Source organism: Hylaeus volcanicus, chromosome 6 (genome assembly GCF_026283585.1).
Source record: "Hylaeus volcanicus isolate JK05 chromosome 6, UHH_iyHylVolc1.0_haploid, whole genome shotgun sequence".
Taxonomy (NCBI): Eukaryota; Metazoa; Arthropoda; class Insecta; order Hymenoptera; family Colletidae; genus Hylaeus; species Hylaeus volcanicus.
In genome coordinates this window covers 16301763-16326288 of record NC_071981.1, presented here as the reverse complement: position 1 = coordinate 16326288, position 24526 = coordinate 16301763, and the positions used below count along the sequence as shown (strand labels likewise).

The 24526-nt window shown below is 35.6% G+C and overlaps 1 protein-coding gene across 6 annotated transcripts in view; it reads right to left on the bottom strand.

The window, feature by feature from the left end:
* The window catches only part of LOC128878194 (QRFP-like peptide receptor), a 78657-nt gene that overhangs the window by 13460 nt on the left and 40671 nt on the right, over positions 1-24526 (bottom strand). For 5 of the 6 annotated variants that reach the window (XM_054126201.1, XM_054126200.1, XM_054126204.1 and 2 more), the window contains exons 4-7: positions 11862-11983; positions 5881-6004; positions 3673-3878; positions 210-333 (exon numbers count right to left, since the gene is read on the bottom strand). In XM_054126201.1, coding sequence (XP_053982176.1) covers positions 210-333; positions 3673-3878; positions 5881-6004; positions 11862-11983 — 576 coding nt within the window. Of the gene's footprint in view, positions 1-39; positions 115-209; positions 334-3672; positions 3879-5880; positions 6005-11861; positions 11984-24526 lie in introns of all 6 variants that reach the window. The other variant, XM_054126205.1, reaches the window with a different exon arrangement.

Below are 24526 nucleotides of genomic sequence, written 5' to 3'. Positions count from 1 at the left end.
AAAAGTCGTGGAAGATAACAGTAATCAAATTCCACCTACCTGTCTCTCAGGCTGCCTCACGATCAGCACCAAGCTGTAAAAATCCGAGAGACGATGTCGCGATATATCTGCGACCTCAAAGGTAAAGGGTTCGATATTTGTAAGTTAAACAATGCTACCAACTACCCACATAGGCATATCATTATATGTATAATGATTTCAAATCCAACCTGTTTCATGGTTCGAGATTCCTCTTCTGTCTGACCGTCTGCTCGGTAGTTACGTCGTCCGTTTCGCGTGCTCTGTCTTTGGGTCATGGGTATCGATTCGGTATCGGTGTTATTCGGATTTAATCTGCAATACATAGAAGGATCTTATATCAATGTAGAAAGTAGAGTAGGGAGATGAATTTATTTGACGAATGCGTTACATTTTTGGTTTCTGCGTGTATTCAAACTTGTTATTGCTAATATTGTACAAAATTGCATTGACTTTAATTAATAGCTTAATTTCATTGGTTACAGAAAATTAAAACCTTGTTTCATTTTGAATAATTGCTATGGGAATTGAAATATGTCAATATACAGGGTGCCCCAAAAATGTTGTAACACATTGAAAGGGGTGGTTGGGGAGGTGATTTGAAACAACTTTTTCCTTAGCGAAAATGTTGTCCGAGGTTTCGTTAAGGAGATATTAACGAAAAACACTGACCAATCAGAGCGCGCGGATACCGTTGGAGCGGCCGCGGTAGCGAAGGCTACGCGCTGAGCGGCCGCGTCAAGGTCCTTCGATGCACGTCGAGTCACTTGTTCGCGTACAAGCACGGCCGCTTAGCTCGTAGTCTTCGCTACCGCGGCCGCTCCAACGGTAACCGCGCGCTCTGATTGGTCAGTGTTTTTCGTTAATATCTCCTTAACGAAGCCTCGGACAACATTTTCGCTAAGAAAAAAGTTGTTTCAAATCACCCCCCCAATCACCCCCTTTCAAGGTGTTACAACATTTTTGGGACACCCTGTATACATAAATGCTTGTGTACTTCTCATGTGTTATTCTAATTTATTTATAACAACCATGAAACGAGCCGTTTAACACAATTTTATTCGTTTTAATAATATCTCCGTGTCATTTTTGTTACTTTTCCATCATTCTTGTACAGTAAGTGCAAGTAATGATTTCTGTATTTGGACGGTTTCAGTTTTATAAATACAGTTTCAGTATTCTGGTGAGTGTCCGCATCGAGAAATTAAAGTAACAAATATAATGCTTGAGCTGGCTGAAACCATTTCTCGGAAATAAATGCAATTCCCCTTTAAATAGAAATTTGTTGGATATGGACGAGCTGCGTTGCTCAAAGACCCAAGAGACATTCTCCGTGAAAAGTTGCGCGGCAGAACTGTATCGCTTCAAGGGTATTTCGTCGTAACGGTCAACGGCAAGATCCGGTCCTCTAAAAGTTTCTAACAACCATAACAAACGACGACGGATTTGTAAGATGTCAGCTCGGCTTTCGCGATCGATAACGAGTTATCGTCCCAAAATCGAGATCAAAAGTTCTCATCGAGCTCGACGGCGCGAAAATAATGAAAATGGCTGCGGTGTTCTCAATTCGTCGAAAAGTTTACCGAGTTTGCGGTCGCGTTGATCGACGAAACAAAGGGATTTCTGGGTATAGACAGCTGTGAGACATTTACAAAATAACAATGTTCTCCAGTTTTGCCATTCTTTTTTAACTGATTCGCTTATAAGCACACGCGCGTACCTCATACATCTATTTCGGTTTTCTTCCAATTTAATTCTTGAATCGTACAATTTTTATATGTTTCTTTCTGTATCTATCTGGAGTTTCTGCACACTATCCTTTCAATTGCTATCGAGTTCCACGGAAAGAACTTCCACTAGCAACTTTTCACGATTTCCTTTTCCCCGGCACGACAACTTCGTTCGTTGGAACGTTGAGATGAAATCCACATCATAGTCGAATTTGTTGCTACTTTCCAGAATATTTATATTCGCTGTGATTTGGTTTAAAACGGCACACCCTCCGAGTTGAACTTTTAAAATATGTTTTGAATATTCAGTCTGCAAAAAGATTGCAGCTGCGTGGCTCGTATCACCTACTCGCGAAGAGGAAATCTTCTAACGGTAAGAGTTTTTGAGTATAATTTAAAAAATTATTTTTCACTTCCTGAGTCAAAATGAAGCATATTTCGTTAAATCACATATAGGAGCAACTTCTATTATCTACGAGAAAAAAATTCCCAAAGAAAAGAGGAAAAATGATTTTAAAACAAGATGGTCCTTTAAAAAAATGTTTTAAACAAAAGTTGTACACCTCAATGAAGTATGAAATTGTTGTCAAATATATTTGTTAAAAAAACAAATATCAAAGGAACAGACTATTGTCTCTCCAAATTGAAATTACCTGCAAGTAACATAAATATTAAGACTAACATATTCATTAATAAATTATACACATTCTACATACGTACGTTTGGCGTACGTTCTCTGTATTAACATACGGAAAACAAATGCATCGGTACATAAAATTCGCAGTCTTAAGTAATATTCAAATGTCTTTTTCATACAAAAGAAGTTATCATTTCCATATATAGAAGTTATTATTTTGATGGATACTGCAGAATATATTCATCAATTTCCCCAAACCGAACTTTTTACCTTTCATGCAGAGCCACTTCGCAGAACACGTATCTTTTTCTATCATGTTTTCTCGACGTTCAGAAGAACTCCGACAACTGTACTTAACTGATGCACGTGGATCCCCAACGGCATGCAACGCGAGGAGAAACTCCCTGAGATACTACCTGGAATGCCAACCACGAATCGATGCGCGATGCCACCCGATAAAAATTTCACCTCACATATGGAATACACGTCTGTGGCTCAATAATGAAACAAAAACAACGTCGATTGATTTTCACCTGTTCTTCGAGCTTTTCTCTCCGCAAGCTCGCGTTTATTTTTCAAGTTTGTAATACAGTTTACTTGGAACAGCGATAACTTGATATGGGAATGTGTATGTATTCTCCATGTATTTGTTATGATTATAAAAAAGACCTAAATATTATATTTTACGTTGAACAATTTACACATGGAACACATAACACGTTTTTGTGTTTATTTCAATAACCATCGATACTATCGAAATTATTGTATGCATATAAAATGAAGTTTATTAAATTTTGCAGAAGAAGGGTAAAACAAATTTTTCTTCTGCTTCTTATAGTTCTGTAGACGTTCGCTAACAAATGTACATAAAATTTCGTACATATTGTACGTATACTTGTATATTCTGTACATTTTGGATATACACACAGGAATAAATGCATATTTTACGTGCATAAAAGTCGTTTCGCATGTCTTACTTACAGAAGTATCCATATTCCAACGATGCGAATATAGATTGTCTGAAAGTAGTTTCTATCGAGGAGGATACCGCGGACATGAATAGTTTAACATGAAAAACAGGAAATAAGACAAACGCCATAAAATGTAAACAGAGAATTTTTCCTTAAGATGTCAATTGCAATATTGAAACTATGCTATACTAAGAAAAACTGACATTATATGAGCTAAATAATTGATCGTACACCCTTCTAACGGAATAGAAGCACGATAATAATTTTGTTTAACTTTGATGCAGTGATTTATAATTGAGAAGTTCAGTGGACTCACGCATGTCGAGATGTCATATGGTATCGACGCTTCATGACTCGCCAAATCTCCCAGCAAATGGCCGTGTAGCAAAATGCCATAACAATCAGGGGTAGTACGAGAACCAAGACGAGCATGTAAACCTCATGTGCACGCCATAGAAGTCCAATATCCGAGTCACGAACACACCAATAGGCGGTTACTCTCAATCCCACTAGTTTGTGTGTCTGGAAAAAAGATACGGTGTCGTAAGACCTTCCATTAAATCATTTATATTGCTGTAGTCTAGTATAAACGCTAGTAGCTTCTATTAGGTGAAAAACTTCTCGTAAAGTGGATCAATTCGATCCTTTGTTATGGAATAGTAATGTCAATGAGTAATATTGAGTGGTCGAGTGATTGTTAACACTGTAGTTATTTCTTCTTTTTTTTATAAATGAAACTATTAAATATACCTATGTTTATCTTGTAATACTACCTCTATTACTGTATTCGATGTAACAGCTACTATTATGAGACTGAATTCCTTGAGCTTTGAAAACAATGAAATCTAACATTTTAATTACTTTTTTATCCTAAATGTAAATTCCGAAAATTTATCTCCTAATATTAGTTGTTCTTGTATTTCATTTAACACTCCTATCGGAAGACAGTTATAATTTGAAAATTTGCTGCATATTTAAAGTGTATATAATACAGCACAAGAGGTCCTAACGAAGGAACCTAACAACTGCCAGAATCCCATAAACTGAAATACCAAGAGAACTTAGACGACTAATTAATGAAACTAATTAAAAGCGGAACATTACAGCTTTCGACACTCGCGCGGAACTGAAATTAAAAGTATATTATGATCGTAACAAGTTTTGTATTATTTCACTCGGAAAATTAATTTCAACGGGACGCAATATTCAAGCCTGTCGAGAAAAAAACTACAAACACTGTACCAACGGGTTGCAGAAGCTGTATCGCTATTAAAAAGAATCACGATATTCCAGAAGTGATCTACCTATGCAGGTATACTTTCTTCTGTAAATACAGGCTCTACGGTTTCGTATAAAAACGTTTATTAAAATGCACGAAATATATACGCGCATATATTGATTCAGTATATATGAAACTGCGTTTATCGCAATATTGACGCCGTTATCTTTATAGACAGCATACAAGCGAGATTCCCTACATATTTCATTAATTCTTTCATTCCCCTGCTTTACATGACTGTGCTTGTTTTTATGGGAAAAAAAGAGGTTACATACGTAACATACGTAACCTCTTTTTACATAATACCTAGAAAATAGGCGCAATCCTGGCGACCCGTTCAACATACTATCTAAATATGGAAATCGCTGAAAAATCTCTGGAAAATGTGTCGTAAGGAAGGGAACCTAATTCGAATGGAAGCTAACCCAGAGAACGATTTCGCTCGATTTTCCGCCTGTTGCTTGCCCGATCTTGCCCCTCGGCAAAGTGTCTTCTTAACGCTCTGGTAAACAGACGTTCCTGCCATCGCGAAACGAACGGATGCACGTCGATTTTGCAAGCGTTACGTGTCTCTTTGTGAATATTTTCAAGGATCAGCCACATGGAGTATCGAAAATCGAAGTAGTAGAAAGATGAGAACCTAATTTTAACTAAATCTACATGGTAACAAAATAACGCTCTGTTCAATTCCGTTGAGTATTATCTGTTTCAAATAAGTGTTATTCTCAACCGTGAATCTTATCGATAGTAAGAGTCAATTGGAAGTTAATTTTAACTAAATTAAGATAGTAAAATTTCGTTGACTATTCGGCATTATCTGTTTCAAATAACTATCATTCTCAGCCCTCACCATTGCCAATAGTACAAATCAATTTCGAACTTAGAATGAAACTCTAGGAGGAAGATCTCTAGGAGGAAAACCTCTAAGAAAGTGGAATAAAAATGTTAGGAAAAGTGAGAAAAGGAAGAATACAGGAAACATTGTTAATGAAATTTTAATCGAGTGAACTATTACGATACTATTTTTGTAAGTAATGTTCACTATTGCAAAATTAAACAACGACCGACATGCTGTCAATTTTTGGATAAGTGAATAATATCAGACTTTTATGTAAATACACGTACTTTCAAATCATTGTTTTATTAAAACTATTTCAATAAAACTGTATCGAGTGTCATCCTTTAATCACAAGACCACGAGGGCGTAGTTTCAATGATCTTCTTTGAAACAAAATTATCGTTTACCTGTGTGAAGATCATCGGAATCCCAAGCAGGAACGACGCTACCCAAGTTATAATCACGATCTTACGAGCTTGGCTTATTGTGCATGTATACTGCGCCCTCATCGGATGAACTATCGCATAATACCTGAAACACAAACGGAATTTCCAATTAGTTAGGTGTCGATAACTAGGAAGTGACAGCATTCGCGAACTTCTAACTCCCGCATTGTATGTAGAATCGATTACGGCGCGGCTAACAACTTCACGCGAGTGTAACTCGTGTAGTGGATTTGCACCAAGTGCAGGGTGTCTCGTTGGGAAAAGGTCTATTTAACATCGTCATTGTTTCGAGTTGCCCAGAGACACGTTGTTTGCGAGACGTGTATGGAGTAAAAAAGTTTGGGAGTAAAAGTGATGCTGTAGAAATCGCATAAAAATACCTACCTAGAAGTATTAAGATTGAAAATCTTTTTATTTGCGAACAACCGAAATTCATGTCCCATTATATGGTGAAAAATGCTGCGAGGCGATGAAATGAGTGGGTAGTAACAGAATAAATATATCCCGTTACACAGCTCGTCATGAGATAGTTCAAAAGTGTAAAGGGTAAAGTGTAAAGTGTTGGTGATGGTTTCTGTGCATTTATCGTATAAAAATTTGTACGTATAAGGAGATTTTATTGTACTAACATAAAGATGTTCCGCAACAATTGTGTCTTAGTGCGTCACAAAGCAATGAAGGGATTTTCTGAGAAAAAAATGTCCTGTCGCGGAAAATCATTACGTATGGTACAGCAGGTAGCGGTTCGCGATCAGTTAGTTTAGTCAGTTAGATTTTCAATTTCTCCAACTCCTGCGTGTGCGCGAAGTCTGTAAATTTTTATCCTTAAAAGTAGAGCTATGTCTTTATTATTAGAGAGGAAAGAGTCAAACTAATGTGTAAATTAAATTAATTTTCTGTTAAAATAATTGGCCCGAAAAATTGCAGTGAAAGCAGTTGAAAATGCAGTAACTTTAGGAAGTAGTTTGAAGTATATACACCATGTCAGATTGATTGGTTTGGTAATTTTAGTGTTAAGTACAATGTTCTCTTTGGGTATGTGAAATTACTGAGGTGAAAGGTATCTGAATGAAAACATAAAAAATCATGAAACGAGATAATAATAGAAATAGAAAAACAAAAATATACAAAAGAAAATTAAGAGTAACTTAATATATAATAAATAACTTAACACTTCTTTCTACCTCTATCCAAGAACAAGTTATTGCAACCATTAAAGTCACTTCAGAATTTATAAACGTTGCTTCCTATTATGATATAAAATAGTGAAGATGTATTTTATGTATTGTGTCCACGATTTTATAACGGTTTCATAAATATGTCACCTAACACGAATCCTGGAAAAACATGAAAAATTGATATTTCCAGCGCTGCGCGACGATGATCGAAAGTTTTCGTGTGGCAAATCCTATAATTCTCGACAACGTGTTTTCCGTGACACCTCCTCGCGCTTTGAGATCCCGGAGATTAAAACGGCCGTGTTCCAGAACGAAAGAGGCAAATGCAAATAAAACAAGGAAAATATATTAAGCAGAGACGATGGATCGGAGCAACAGCGCGAAAAATCTCAACGAACGCTCCTCGCTTTATGACCACAGTTATTTCCGTTCCCTCTGCATTTTGACTACCAGTCCTCTTTCTCTGTAGACGCCTTCGCGATTAAATGAAACAAAAAGCTCGTCATCGATTATCCATACCCTTTACGGTACAACGCAGCCGTGAATATTAAATGTACCACGATCTCTACTCAGTCTGTTGATCAGCCATCTTCTGCCATTAAATAACTCTCGGATTTTAGTGTTTGTAGCAATATTCAAGAAACTGCTTTTAATAATGTTATTGACATTGTAAAAATGAGTATAAGGTGCAATTACAAGCAAAATTTTATATATTTCAATTTGACTTTAATGCATGATTATCTATAGTCTAGTCATGACCCAAACACAATAATCACTACTGGTTTTAGATCACATCGTATAATATCGAACAAGGGCATCTATTTAATTTGAGAACCTTAATAATGACCCCTGAGTCTAGCTTCCCCTAAGCTTCACTATAAAAATTATTTTTACGGTCTCCGGGATAAAAACAGAGGAACCGAATATTTTTCACGGAAATGAAAACGAAGAAATAACTTTTAAATACGGATAATAATGTTTTAATTTTTTTTTGCGACGCTGTCAGGCTCTTCAAGCGGGGTTGATTGTTTAAGGATCAGACGCAGCGTTCATTCCTTTAGTCTAACTGCATCGTACAATGAAAAATCCGTGCCAGTAAAATAACAGAAATTTCCGGTTCAGTGCAAATTCCGCTTTGACGAATACCATGTGGAATTTTAAAACGAAGGTATTTGCTCTCCGTGTCGCACATTCGAAACACGCATGCCGAACAAACTGTTAGTTAATTATGTCTACATTTCTATCTGAAAACTTCGTTGAAAATGGTATAACTGGTCGTTACCATTCTCTGGTACTTTTAATGTACATATTTATTATAGCTTATAGAACAAAGAACGCGAGACGTTGTGTAAGATTTATCCGCTTTGTTCTCGGCGCGCATCTCGCTATAAACAATAGAATACACGTCGGGGTCGATCGATTCAACGAGCCAGAAGAGGCTCGATGATAAGGTGGTTCAATTTTCCCTGAAATCAAATAAATTTAAAGCATGGCCGCGCGTCCCGGGGAAGAAAGCTGTTGGATCACGCGTCCGAGGCGTCATAGGGGTCTGTTTTATCGGTTCTCTGTTAAAGCGAAACGTGAGCAGCAAGCCTGAGCCACGATCCCTCGAGACAAATCATAAATTTTACGACCATACGTCTGACCATCGGTTCATGCGAAATTTTCTAATTATGATGGATGGTTTCGCTGCGAAAACTTGGAAGCCAGAAAAAAGCATACAGCAACCGGAGGAATTATTCTTGGTAAAGTAATAGATTTTAACGACGCGAAACGTGTTTGCTCCGAAGGATACATGCTTTACCTGTATTATCGTTAAACATTCAAGAATTATTATTAACACATTCGCGATCGCCAGATATTTTACGTTTCTAATACAGAGTACTGACGAGAATAATAAAATTCTGAAGCTGGACATCGCAAAAGTATCGTTTGGGCAAAGATAACAATTACAAAATATGTTTTGAAACATCAATGCTATAAATATGTAATGTATACAATAAAAAGATTTTCATAATTTTTTCATAACCAGGAATAGAATTTGAAGTGACATGAATTCGCGTCAGTGGTCGCGAATGTGTTAACTAAAGAAGTTTAGCACTGTCTATGCGAGACATGTTTATCTTCGGGATCTTTATTGGTGGACGCTCCTCGATCAAAATTGTAGACTTGAGATCAAAAAGTCCAAAGGATCGTGGAAGTAAGCGAAACTTAACACTAAACCTACAACAGACGGTTAATGACCGTTTTCAAACTTTTGTGCAGTTTCGTATATAAAATATATAAATTATATAAATTAGTTTGGTGTATTATTCAATGTAGTAACAAGTGAAATATTTTTATATTCAATTAAAAAAGGTGTTTCTAACGCACGTCACTTACTGATAAAATATAGGTAGGTTTGGTATTAAAAATTGATCATGATCTTGTTTCAATTTCGCTTTTGATCTTACAGTAATTTAAAGACATAATTTTCCTTTATTCTACTTCAGCTTCCCCTTAGGACTAAAGTTATAGAAAATAATGGCAATCGTTTCGAAAACTAGACCTGTATCCGTACATGTGTAAATAAATTTCGAAGCAAAAGAGAACTGTACACCGAATTAATTTGTACATCCAATTTGTACACCCAGTTGTCTGTATCCGTCGATATTCCAGCACTGGGCAGATACAATCCTTTGAGGAGACGCACGGCTAATCGAAGGAACGAAGAAACAGGACGCTCGACAATCCCGACTCGCTCGTAATCTGATCCGAAATGGAAACGACAATTCGGAGCCCTTCGCGTGCTAATGGTTTCCGAAGGGCGTCGAAAGAAGAAGGCAAACGAGTCTGCTGGAATTACGACCGGGAACGTAAGCTTCGAGATGAATTCGCCTTTTTTTTTTAGAAGCGAGTACTTCTTCGAGGGAAATGGAACCAGAGGTGCTTGAATTCGGTGAGAAGAACCTTGGAATGATTTTTATGCTGATCACCTTTCGAGAAGGGGCGGACTCTCTGATCCACGTAAGATTTTCTTCATCGACTGCGCTCAGTAAAATTGTTTTAGAATTGAATCCGAAGAAACGATTCCCATAAATCGACTGCAAAGTACGCACGATGCACGCTGAAGCTGCGTCTTTCGATAAACAACTTTGGGAAGAGTTTGGAAGCGTATAGAAATCAACAGGGACGAATAAGTGGCGAGACATTCCAACTTTAAAATAGAAATATCGATGGTGACGGAATTAGAATTTTGTTTGGTTGAAATGGAATTAGAATGGTGCTAAGATTAGGAGCACAACTAGAAATAGGATTAAATCGATTAAAATAGAATTAGGATGATAGTAGAATTAGAAGAGCAAACGAAATTAGAGTTAGGTCGATTAAAGTTGAATTAGAGTTGCGGTAAAATTAGATACGCAACTAAAATTAGATTTAAGTCAGATAAAATGGAATTAGGTAAACGAACAGAATTGGAATTGGATTAGTTAAGAGAAGAATTATGATGGTGATGGAACTAGGAAATCAATCGAAATTAGAATTATGTTGGTTAAAGAGGATCTCGAATAATGGTAAAATTAGGGACACAATTAAAATTAGAATCGTCAGTTAAAAAAGAATTAGGAAAACAGAGTTCATGCGTACAGTCGCATCGCTCTTTCGAATCTCAAATTTTTTAAATAAATTACTCAGTTCACGTTTGCGTTCTTCAGAGAAAAGAATCAAGAAAATGTTCTAGCTGTAAATTAAAAATAACAAATACTTCTTTTTCTATGGTAATTCTTAATTCCCACAGTGCACTCGAGTCGAGTCTGCCAACGAAATTCATTAAAAATATGAAAAATTGCGAAAGAACCGTTTAAGCATTAAGTCGTTTTTATTCAATTTACAAATTAAAATTGAATTTTTCTCAGGCTAACGGTTCTCTGGAAAGGAACGTGTAAAGTAATTAAATTATTAAAAGAATTATTAAAAGTCTTCATTTTAGGATTAAATTTTTTCCTCTATCAATTTTTTCTACCTCCTGTTAGGAAAGATTTAATATTTGACTTAGCTTTTAAAGTAAACTGAGGCACAAAATCGAGAAATGAGTAATGCATGTAACGTTTCTCGTTACATGGCAAATAACATATTAATGTTGAGCCTCGTACTCATACAAAATGAGTTTATTTAAGTGATTGCGGACATTCAAGAGACTTGGCTGCTAATGTTTATCCAAATGCATATTTCTCCGAAAAAAAATGCACATTTTATATGCGCGTATGATATACAGACTTATATAGAAAATACATACAGATATGCTGACTATATGCATTTATATGCAAATATTCGGAATAAATCATATCTGTGTGGAAATTATTGTTATCATCATAGTGATCGTCACTGTTTATAATCACTTTCGTCATCGCTAATTATCTCTGTCATACACGATCATCGTCACCGACGTGTACGATACGATAAACAATGTTATTAAATATTTATTGCCGAATTGCCTGAGAATCGATTCAATTATACGCGAATTATCATTGTATTCACCGTGGAAACATCGTTCAGAGAAAAACACGTTTAAAACTTCTATTTTACTTTGTGCACGTCGATATCGTAATATCTTTATCTTTCTTTGAAATATTCAATCGTAAATGGATAAAATAATTGCGAAAACCATTCTTCGGTTTGCTTTTCCACGGATTTCGTGTAAGCGATCCAGGACAGAGGTAGAAGCACCGACCCAATCAGTTTAAAGAACGGCGGACGTAAAGGAAATAATATCGTTAGATTTACCTTTCAATCGACATTGCGGTTAACGTGATGACCGAGCAAATGGCCGACACGCTCTGCATATAATGCACCGACTTGCATAGGAACAGGCCCATGGTCCATGTAAACGAGAACAGCTTGGCGACCTAGAAAACACGACCGATATCTCGTTAGATGATACACAATTTTCTTTGAAAATTCTCCGAAGAGAGGAAGTAAACGATACACGCTTACAGTTTAGATGTTAAGTTCATTTTCGTAAAATGATGACCAGTACTGAAGGGCAGTAGTGATCACCTGACACCTGATGATTTTTTTCTTTTTTCTTTGTTCTTATTATTTTATCGTCATTATTGCTTATATTCCCCTATCTTATTACCATATTTTCGTGCCTTTGATTAAGTTTAAGTAAATTTATTTTTATAATATATTAAACATTTTAAAATATTTTTACCATTGCATTTCCATATTTATTATTTTCCTTAACAAACCGTATCAATTCAATTTCATTTTTCCATACGAAATACACAATTCTTATATAAACAAACCTTTCCTTATCAATTCACGTAAATTCTATTCATGTTACTTCGGATTCATATATCTTTCTGCATCTTTTAATCTATACGTAAATACATTTTAATTCTTCTAAAGAAAACCAACTCCCTTTACCCAAATGTCAAGAAAATTGTAATTATTGCTATTAATAAATGTTTCATTGTATAATCAAAATCAATAAACGTAATTTTATTTTACTTATACCTTCAACAACAAAAAACCCGGCACCTCATTATTTTCAATAACGAAACTAATCTTCAAATCGTTGATTCTTATATAGTCGAAATGGCGACAAATTATTCGCGTTTCTTGATTATTGCTTCGCTCCGAAACCAAAATATTATTTCACCCAGACTGTGAGCTTTTATACAGACATTGACCTATTGAGAGTATACCTCTACTGACCCGAGAAAAGTCTCAAAACAATACGGATGAGAACAAAAATCGTATATCGTACAGCATAATGAACCATTGAAGCAGAAGAAAGAAAGTCACGGAGACAAAGAGAGTACCGAGAAACGTTCTCCGTGCTTGAGCGTGTTTCATCGACCCCTTTTCGACCCAAAAGGTAGAAAAAGATACTTCATCGGAATATGCACTTTGAAGCTGTTAATGAGCACAAACTCTAGTTTCGAATCTCTGCATTTCGGACTGCATCGTGTCCTCGGCACGGTGACCACTACGAGTTTCATGCGACTAAATTAAAACGACCGACGTAATCCCACGTTTAATGAAAATTTATCTACAGAGCGATTCACGTAAATATGATCACGTAACATACATATCTGGAGTTTTTATCGGTGTTTGAAGAAACTGTTTATAGCAGAGTTCAGACAGGTGTGAATAAAATGATAGGAAAAAAATTGACGTTAGCTTGGTCACCAAAAACGATCACTATACATTGAAATAAAACATTGTCGTTAATCGTTACCGTTGTTAGTATTCGAAGTCATTATTGTCATTCATTGTTACGGGGTGAAATAGAAAACAGGATATGCATAAATCTCACAAAAGGAATATATTTTGTTCGAAGGTGGACAAACTATGATAAGCTAAAAAGTTGTCTCGAGGTCCTATATTCTGAGATTTTAAGACCATTGACGTGTTTTGGAGTGGGGTATATTCATTATTATAATATTGCTGATAAAAAAGACAAATCCAAACGTGTGTTCTGAAGCGTTATTCTTATAATGAGTCGTTATAATAGTCATCATTAGATTTTTACGTATCTATAGGAATATAGGTTGTTATTGAGTCACCCTCGGGCAACGGTGCTCCCAGAAGAAAAGAGATGGCCTTTCGCCTTCACCCAGTTCGAGAGCAAGCAAACAAATGGAACGAAGAAGAAAAATCGACAACGGGACGGGGGCTCTTGTTTTCATTTCCGTGCATGGAACGCGGAGGATCGTGCAAAGCCGGGAATTAAGTGCGTGATCCTCGTTCCTAATTCGGTCTGGCGAAAGTCCGTCGGGAGTTATAAGCGTTGCGCGGACAAGGGAACGCAAGAACACGATGATCTCAATTGCTCCGGTTGACGTAGTTCTTAAAACGCCACGGAGCAACGTGATCCGTGGACGCCGGCTCCGAGCGGAATTAACGAATCCAGGGCTGCGAGTTTAGCTGCAACGAAACAAACTCGAGCTAAGGTCTATCGAGGAACAAGATACACGAGATACCTCGTCGAAAGGACGAGAAATCATTACAGGGGAAATTGTGTAACGACTATTCGGATCACTTCTGATGGTATAAAATCGTAGTGGATATGGTGACTAGACTGTGTATTCTTATGCATTTGCATGTTTTAAATATAAGTGTGCACTTATATGCAGAATGGATTTAAAGTTACAGGATATATTCGAAAAGGATAGATGTTGTTATTGTTATCGTCATCGATATGTCACTGTCGTTAATATCAGCATGTGTCTGTGTATCACATATATGCACCATACATCCATATTGCATACAATATATTATACATACAACAGCAAAAATATGTATATGTATGTATATCGATGTCTAATACAATGTATGTATTATTTTGTGCATTATATACATATATATCTTATTATAGATATCTGTATGTATGTATTAGATAGAGCAGAAAGTAATGTCGTTTCTTTTACATTAAATTCAAACTTTCCAATAAGTTTCTATCTTTAATTCATTATATAATCGCCCTCATTGCCAACAGCCTTTTGTCGCCTAGTGTGCAAATTTTCAATGCCAGAAAAATCAATGAGCTGATAAATGATAAACAAGTATTTAAGATGGCAAAAACGACATTACTTTCCAGTCCACCTAATACGAGTTATTGTATTTTATCATACTATTTTATAGATTCCCTAGTATATGATATTATTCACTTGTGGCCTTTGATTCAATAATGATAAAACTGCTTTCAGTGATCCCGACGATAAATTGACGGATAAGTGATTTCTTGGGAGAAAACTCTCAGCGTTGGGGAGATATCTTAAGTCGAAAATGAAAAAAGATTCGATGTCAGAGAAGCGAGGATTCAATGAAGGCAATCAACTCCGGCAAATAGCGAGGTATTTTTGACGTCGAATCCAGATCCGATGAAATGCATCTGAAATCGCGGTGGTCGAATATGATGAAAAATGTCTGAGTTTCTTTATTACCATATTCAGACGAGAATCGCAGTGGAATGCATTATATAATAATGAATACTATGAATAAAAATTTGTAATCATTTCTTGACAGCGGTTTGACTGTTACTTTTTGCTAAATTCAATGAATAGTATGCCTTGCAATATGGAGTGTATGTCTTCCTCGTTCTATGCAAATTAATATCGATCAGTAGCACGAATCAACGATAAATCAACCCGATGAGAAAAAAAGAATTTTCGTACAAGCTTGCAATATTTGTACCAGTGATAAAGAATTCGACGTTAAATTAAAATATACGTTAAAATAAAAATATGAAACGAAAGTATATTACAAAACACGAAAAGGTTCCTCTGAGGACCAAAAAGAAACTTTTAAAAATTGTTAGACTATCTGTTATCATTTGTTCCTGGTGTATTTCGTTTCCTATAATTTAATAAAGTATCTGCATTTTTGCCAAAGGCAACAATAAAGGTACCTACACCGACAGAATCTATTTTAACGATAATATATATCAATAAATAAATTCTACAAAGTTCATACAAAAATATTTTTATATTCTTCTTAAATAGTATTATCAATAGAAATATATTGGAATCCTTCCTTATTTCATAGACCTCGAAAAGAATTTCTAAAGTACGCTTAATTTTTCGATCGTCACATCTGAAAAACCCCTTAAAAAATTCATTGAACGCTCGCGTTCGTAATTGCAACGATTCCCGTCGTGTTATTCATTTTCACGCAGTCGGAACGCTACGTAATTTCATTCCGCTGCCATGAGATGGAGCACGGTTTAATCAACAGAGTCAGTTCTCAAGGTTTCTATTATTCTTAACATCGCCCCGAACATTACTTAGGGGCTGCGTGTTTGGAAGTCTGAAAACTGCTAACTAAGGAAGAAAGAAACTCTGATTACTACCAAATTATTAACAACCTCAGAGGCATTTCTCTCCCGTGTAAGAACAGTAATTTAAATTAATGCAATTAGCGTGCGGTTTAGTCGATTAAGGTAATTGAATGCAGGCGAGCTGCAGTGTAACGCGATTACCGTCGACAGGAAAATTGCTGCTTGACGATCGTCTTGGGTACAGATTAGTTTTGCACTTCGGTGTAAAAAACAAACCGTAATTGGTCTGCATCACAATCGGTAATTAAATTGATATCATCGCCCTGAAATTATTACGTATTCGAAGTTTCATGAAGACTAACATTGATAGAACGTTTACGAAATAATATGTTTTATTATAAAAAGTATCTTCATGTTTTTATATGTAACTTCAATTTACAGGTATTTATAGGTAACAGGCATTTTAAAATTTCTGAAAATAATTGAATACTTTATTATTAATATTTATGACAGGAGGAAGAAACATTTTACTCAACCAAATATTGACACTGGGTTATAGATCCTGGATGAATGGACGTAAGTCGAAAATGAGATAGAAGGAGGGCTGACCCAGAAGACGAAGACTAGAAGGGCAAATATAAATAACGTTAGCCCGTCGCGCGCTATAATTAAGTTAATCCAGTGTGTATTGTCGTACATTGTTATCATCCACGTTGCATCATCGTATTACGCAATAACAGGTTTCCTAGATGCGATGCTAGATCGATATTCCTCGCAGTGGTATTGCCTTTTCGGCCTTTGCAACGCGAACGCGGTGGGCGTCATTGCTATTCAATTCCCTATCTGGCTCGGGTAACGAACTTCCAGCAAAGTATCGACGAACAATATGGGCGAGCAGGTGAGGACATAACTGTCACGTGAAACCATCTCGAGTATAATCCTTGAAATTCGAGATTTTTGTCACGAAGCGAAGATCTTTACGCGTTACTATCACCTGAAAGCATCTTGAGATACTTGTTGATTCGAGAGCACTGAGTTAGCAATGTGTTTGAGCTGTAAAACCACAATAAAAACTGCGCAATTAGATTCGAGGATAAATTAACCCTTTAGCGTTTCGACTACTTTGTAAAATAACCATGTAAACGGTAGTGTTTGATTTAGAATTATGCTTCACATTTGCTATAATTCAATTAGTCGTTTCCATTCGCGATGGCTGTCTGAAATGTCCTTTCCACTGATAAACAGAACGCAGTGTATAAGCTTTAACCTAAAACTACGGCATAGGTAAGCATCTCGATAGTACTTTATCGAGAACCATCCGCCAACGACTTGCCATTCTCATTATTCAATAATTAGCTGCCACTGCAGAACGACTCTAAATCCCGTAAAGGCAAATTATCCGTGAGATAGTTGACGTAACAGGGGATTAGAGGGAACCCGACTGCAGATTTTACAAGAACAAATGTCATCATCGAGAGTTCGATACATACGATGCAATATTACAACGGGACGATTAGCGTGCAGTATGCTTCATGCAGCATCTAGGTTCTATTTTTCAAGTGAACGGAGTTAAACGACTTTGACTCGATCGACTTTGACTTTGACAAATCAACATTTTAATTTAATTATGCGCGTGATTCCACTGAAAAACTAACCCGATCGTTCAAATAAAAGTTCAAGTAAAATAATCCAACCGTAAGAATATCAATATTCTTTTATTTAAATAATATTCGAATACCTATAAAATAATAGAATATTAAATTCATCCAATGATACCACTATAGTATAGTACTATAGTATGATTTATATCTAACTCGGTAACTGAGAAGAAAGAAGGAATTTTACGAGACGAGTTACGAGTTAATTAGTGAAACGCTTGAAATATTATTTCTTTTATCACGAAAAAATCTGTCAAGCAACCGTAGAGACAACGAGACAATTATGAAACACCACTCCGTTGATAGACCTTTAAATACCCCTGATGTTGTGTCACTTTAAACGTGAAACGGAAACCTTATTATACTTTGTGTACGATAACTGGTTTACCGACTACGTTCGGCGAACAAAATTGCGTTAATCGTACATAATTATTTGAACGCGTTAGCGGTATATCGTTTCAAATAGAAGTAATCGTATAGGAAATATGGGTTAGGCGGAAAAGGGAAAATTGTACACCGCGCTTGTAGCGAAATTGAATGCATAATGTCCTAAATAACTTTTATGCAAGTAACACAACGAATAACAAGGACTGTCTACGAAAAATTGAAAATGAATTTGATGAAAGTGGAACAAGTATGAGTACGAAGGACACGTAGTACTTAATATTTACAGTTACAACTAGAAATTAATCTACTCGTTTTATGTACTCCTACTTTTACGACACGATTGTACTTCTTTATTTGTGTAATGTTTGATTTTAATATTACTTTTATCCTGTAATTAGTATTTGAAGGATCACACTTCGTGGTAAAAATGTAGAAACGGTTTTAAACGTAACTACAGCTTAGTAAATTTTTATTCCAAGATAAGAGCACCATGATAGTTTCAAAGCTTCGTAAAGCATTTGTTAAACTTAGTAAATATCTTAAACAACTTTCACAGTCATCATTTATTTACTAGTAGCTTCTTCGATGCACTTTACGTGCACTTGTGACATTTTATAATATATCAATGTCGTTGAAAAGCACTTGACAGATGAGATGTTTCTGTTACATCAAACGTCATTAATTAGACCTAAACTGAAAATAGTCATGCCAACATATGATATAGTGTAAAATATCGAGTTTACACTGCTTTATTAGCATAATTTCGATTAATTTTTATTACTTTCGTCTATTTCCTTCGCCGTAGTTTTCTTCACGACTGATGGTTTTCCCTTGTTTCAGAAACTGTCAATATCGCGGGCCTTTTTCGCCTGCGAAACTCATCCTGCACGCTACATACATCGATAGCTGGAAATCGATAGTTTACCCTGCCTTGGACGGACGTCCTCTTTCGATGAAAAATTGCAAATGCTGATTGACTATCTGTCAATTTGTTCACATCGTGACTGTAGCAGCGATATACGTACCGAAGCAATTCCACGGATTACAGTATTGGAAAATAGAAGTCGGTCGAAATCTCCTCGTAATTATCGATGTAATTGCAGGGCAACAATTCGTGGCAGTACATTGTTATAGACAAAGGTCAGATGGAATTATTTGCTACCTGATTTCAGCGATGACGTAGCGACGACAACAATAACGACTGATAATGTATCATAAATGTATGAAACGACTCATTCATTTCCTATTTCATATTTATCACTTCCTGCTTCATAGACTCGTAAGCGACAAAAGATAGTGATTTATTGTAGATAGAGTTAACTCGTTTCAGTTAGAAGATACATAAAATATTTCTCTATTGTTTTTTATTTTATTCTTATTACTTCTTCTTTTATAGACACATAAAACAGAAAATAATATATGAGAGACAGTAGATACCAATTTACAAGTAGGTTTGGCTCGTCTTACTTAAAAGACACGAGTAAAGGCATTCATGAATAAAATATCTCTCTTTTGTTTCATATTTCTCATGTATCTTTTCTCTACTACTTGGACACATAGAATTGAAAATAATTTATTGATAGATATTCGACTCATTTGCCTGAAAAAGCATTTTACTGACTCCTCGGAGCTGTCCAAAATAAACAATTCTTCCAAAATCAATAACTCTTTTTATAATTCTCACAGTGAGTATTATACATATAACGAAAAGTATAAATTTTGCCACATTCAACGTGGCATTTCCAAAAATTATTATTGGTTATGAATAAATTTAAAGCGACGGCTAAAATCGAACGATTCGATAACTTAGGAAATTTAATTTTCGCCAAACCCAGCTTGGCTTTAATCCGTTTTATGCGATCGAATTTAACGTACAAACTGAATTTTAATTAACACAATTATGAAAATATTAAAATGGACACGTTTATAAAATTCGATTAATAAAATATGCGAATTAAGTTTGATCCGATACACAATATTCATATATGTATGTAAATTAAAAATTGAAATATTTAGCACGATCAGACATTAATTTGCTATATAATACTTTTCTATAGTATTGCATTATTTTGAGTTTCGTATTCAAATATTTTCTTGTATCATCAATAGTAGCTTATTTTCGTTTTTATTGAATTTTAACCCAATAAAACGGAAAAGATATTTTACAATTATCATTCTGATCTAAAAATCAAACAAACAAAAATTTATTTCAAAATAACAAAATCAATGTTTTGTTTGAAGTACTAATTACCACATCACTCTGCTAATTGAAAAGAACCATAAAAGAATTCATAAGGACTGTTGATACAAAGCTTGTTGATAGCAATATGCATTTTACATGATACAAAATAACATTTCGTTATTATTAAAGTAGCGTACCACGACAGTAACTCGAACAATAACGGCTGTTTGTTGATAATGGCCAATCAATTAGTAAAATTAACTACCGATGTTCGCGCTGTAACATCGCTGAAATATGCCCGTGTATTTGAAAGAGGATGTTGCTCGGAAGCAATAAATCCGAAAACGCGGGCCACAACTCTATTTGTAGTGGTTTCGTCGAAAGCACAACTGCGCCAGCACTTCATAACTAAAAGCTCTACGATTCCACGAGAAGCCTGTAAATGCTTTTAAAGCGAACTTGTCTCTTGCAATGTGTAATCCTTATGCTCTGTGAGAGCTAGTTCGAATTTGGAAATTGCTTCCAATGGAATTAATTTATTCGTTGTCTTCGTAAACTTTCTATATTACATTTATTAACCACTACTTCTCATATACATGGAACAGAAAATAGGAGAAGAGATAAATGATAGTATCTATTATTTTCTATCTTTTTACCTATTAAAGCATTTATTTAAAAAAAAAAAAACACATAACGAAAATGAATTAATAAAACATGTTTAAAAGTTTAACGAAGTTACGTAAAGAATTTTTCCAAAGGCCTTTAAGATTTTCTTTTTCAATAACAAAATAACCCTTTTGGCTCTTTTAGCCATGATGGACACTTTAACATCACCTTGTACGTTTTATAATAATCAAATGCACCTTCATTCAAAATAAACCATCAGATATATACCATGCCATTTATCGTCCATTAAAAGATAAAATCCTAAAGTCCCTGTTGGAGAACAGTAAATAAATAACCCACAAATTCAGGAGTCAAACTTCCATTTCAACTCGCGCTTTGCGTTTCATAAGTGGTACCTGGATACTAGACTTAACTATCAGAATCAGCGAGGGGATATGCTCTCCATTTCCATTAAGCTATTTAGCCGAAGTTATCGTTACGGAAGCAATGCAGAACTCCATCGTGCGCGAGCACCATATCCATTGACCACCAACATTCTCGATGGAAAACATAGCACCTAGATCGATTGCATGGATCATGGTTTCGCAACACCTGATAAATCACGAATAATACGGGGTCAACTGGGAATGGCTAAGAGCTGCGCCGTCGTCGATACGGATCATAAATTTCGCGCAACGATGCTGCTTTTCAGCCAACATTTATACCGAAACCAGATAACGCTCCACGCCGTGACCGCGCGTCGATCAAAGTGTTGAGAAATTGTGATGGAAATCGATATACTCATACACGCAATAGCGCAACGATGGGATGCGCGATGCAGACACCTTGTCCCATCAAAGGATTTACAAAATATGGTCTTCAATATTTAAATTTTCCAATACTTCATACATGACGTATAAAGGATTTCCCAAAAAGTGCTACGAAACTTTGGTTTTTAATCAAATACAAATGGAATATATCCGATTTATTTTAATGGAAATTGTTTCAGTGAATTTTTTCAGTGAATCAATTGAAATCCTAAAGCCCCGTTACAAAAACCATTTACAAAAGTCTATTGAATTTCATTCTTTTATACAATAAATGAATCATATTTTTTCTTGTAATATTTCGAATCGTTGATTCTATATAGATTACAGAAAAAAGAATTTTTATTTTTATTAAATTATATATTTTATTGACATCTGAATATGACCAATAGATAATGCAAAAGATCCCATCCTCCACCCTGAAAGAGTTTGAAAAAGAGTTTTCGAGATTTGGATTTCTTTGTATAAATATCGTAATGTATCCACCCAGTAATTGGCGAACTGTACTAAAATTAAATATTTCACTTACGAAATATAAAATCTCACGAAACTTTACGTATCGATAAACTAAATTAACCTAAACGCTTCTACCATCTAATTTATAAAAATGAACCTTTCTAGTTAAACATTGTTAATATAATTCCAAATTTGTCTCATTAAAACAACGTGAGTACAGGACTCTATAATCTATACTCTCGTATACAGGAGACTCTGCTGTATTTTATTTTGAATATCTAACCACCACAGGTAGTCAATGTAATTACCAACATCCACGCGTTCTACAGCTGAATTTTAGCTGAGGCGCAATATTCTAACAAAGGAAATTGACGAATAATCGACGAAACATTCCAGGAAATTCGAAAATTCTGCGATAAAACGATCGAGAGCAGCTTCGAAGCGGTAGCAATTGAATTTACCTGCTCCTTCGTGCTACGAATTTACGCTGGTAATTTATCTTCGCTGCAGGATACACCGGATAGCCGTGAGCAGCTGGCAAAAAATTACGCAGAAAGACAAAACGTAATTATTCGCTGAAATTGCAAGCCTTTGACGCTGAGAAATTTATAACGTCACCAGGGAATGTAAGGGGAGCGGTAAAAACTAATTACGATGGAAAGCTGACTTACCGAGAAGACTTGCGTGGCTTTTTTGTCATTGAAAGGAGAATGTAAGCATGCACCGTCTGCACAGCCGGTGTCGTTTTGGCTCGTTTTTGTGCGACTAACATGCTGGGAAATCCAATAGAGCCTGCTTTATGCAAACTAGCAGGAACACGCACGTGTTCAAAAAAACGTATCTTTCGGTTCACGGGATCGAAAAAGTTTTTATCGTTCAGCTTTTCATATTTATGAAGCAGAATAAATAAATTCAATGTTTTCATACAAGATCACGAGTCCACTGTGATTTTTATTGATAGTTAGCGTTAATTTTTTGGAGTATTCGTTCATCTGAAATATTGTAAAATTGAAAATTTTTTTATTTTCAAACAGTCGAAATTCATATCCCATTGTGTGGTGAAAAATATTGCGAGGGAATGAAATGGGTGGGTTGTAACAAAACAAATATGTCCCGTTGCACACCTTGAAAAGTGGAAGAGGAATATAAGAGGAAGAGGAATGCGATGAAAATAGAGGACTGCAAATAAAGAAGAGGACGCACAATATGATATTTCAGCGATCTAGGGGGCAAAACTTACGTGGTACAATATTTCGGAAACTATTGGGCCATCCACGCACGAAGCTACTCAAAAGAAACGTAATTGGTTGGTGACTGAAATCACAAACTAGTTACTTATTGGTTGGACCTGTAGCATCGTCAACTTTGGACTCCTATTTCACACTTTTAAAACCTTTATGGACTGATGTAAAACACATGCAAATTTCGCCTGAAAGTAGTCAACAACATCCAAAAAGTGAGGAAAATCGACGAGGTTCGCTAAAGCGATGTTCTTTGTAAACATCCCCATTCAAAGTCAAAGTTTCACCGCGTCATCCGAACTCCGCATCATGCACACTTCATCCTAGCCACCGCATCTGTCAACTTCCTCAACTTTGCTGTATCTCATTACACCATCTCCCACTTTCGAAATTCTTAAAACTCGTTAAATTTTCTCCGTTCATGCAGAGTCAGTTCTAACTTCCAGTTACTCGACCACCGTCAGAGATGGCCGAAATTTTCCCCTAGATGGAAAGTTCCAAATAAACGGTGAAAGATAAACAGCTGTTTTAATCGTGAATTTAATCGTTAAGTAAAGAATTTCAATTACAGAAGTGAATTTACATAGTACACTTAGATCTCAGGTCCACTAGCAAGATGTATATTATTAATTTCAGGTACGTTAGTGTTCATTAATAATTTTATTTCAGGAAATTTTTCAACAATTCTCAGATATATCTTCCAACTGTTTATTTTCGATTTTATTCCAACGTGGTAGCCGTATTGTGTTATTGATATAACAAAGCCTTAAAAAATCAAAAACAAATTAAATGGTGGCATGATAATGACGATGTGAAATAAATTATATGTATAATGTATAACCACATTTTTTTAAAAGCAAGAAGAATGATCAAAAATTACAATAAGAAGATACATATATATTTCTTTATATTTTAATTTATCAATGTTCTTTTATTAATTACATATTATAAAATTTATTTTATATTTGTACCATCACCCTACCATTCGTTTCGTTTATTTTTTTTAAGGTTGCGATACTGCTGGAAAATTGTAAGCCGCTACTTATGTCATACTTTGTATAAACCACAGATGACTACTAAATTTCCATTATTTTTACGAATGTTCCATTACGCATGTTTGTTTGAAAGAATATGCGTGACGTGACGTCACGAAGGATAAATGGAACGACGAAACCGTGATTACCGAACCAGATTTATGAGCAGACGAGGCAGGTTTTAAGATGTGCTCGCGCATACATTACTCGTGCGGCGACAAAGGAGCGCGAACGGTGCGTGAACCGGCTTGAATAATGGAGCTCCAAGCAA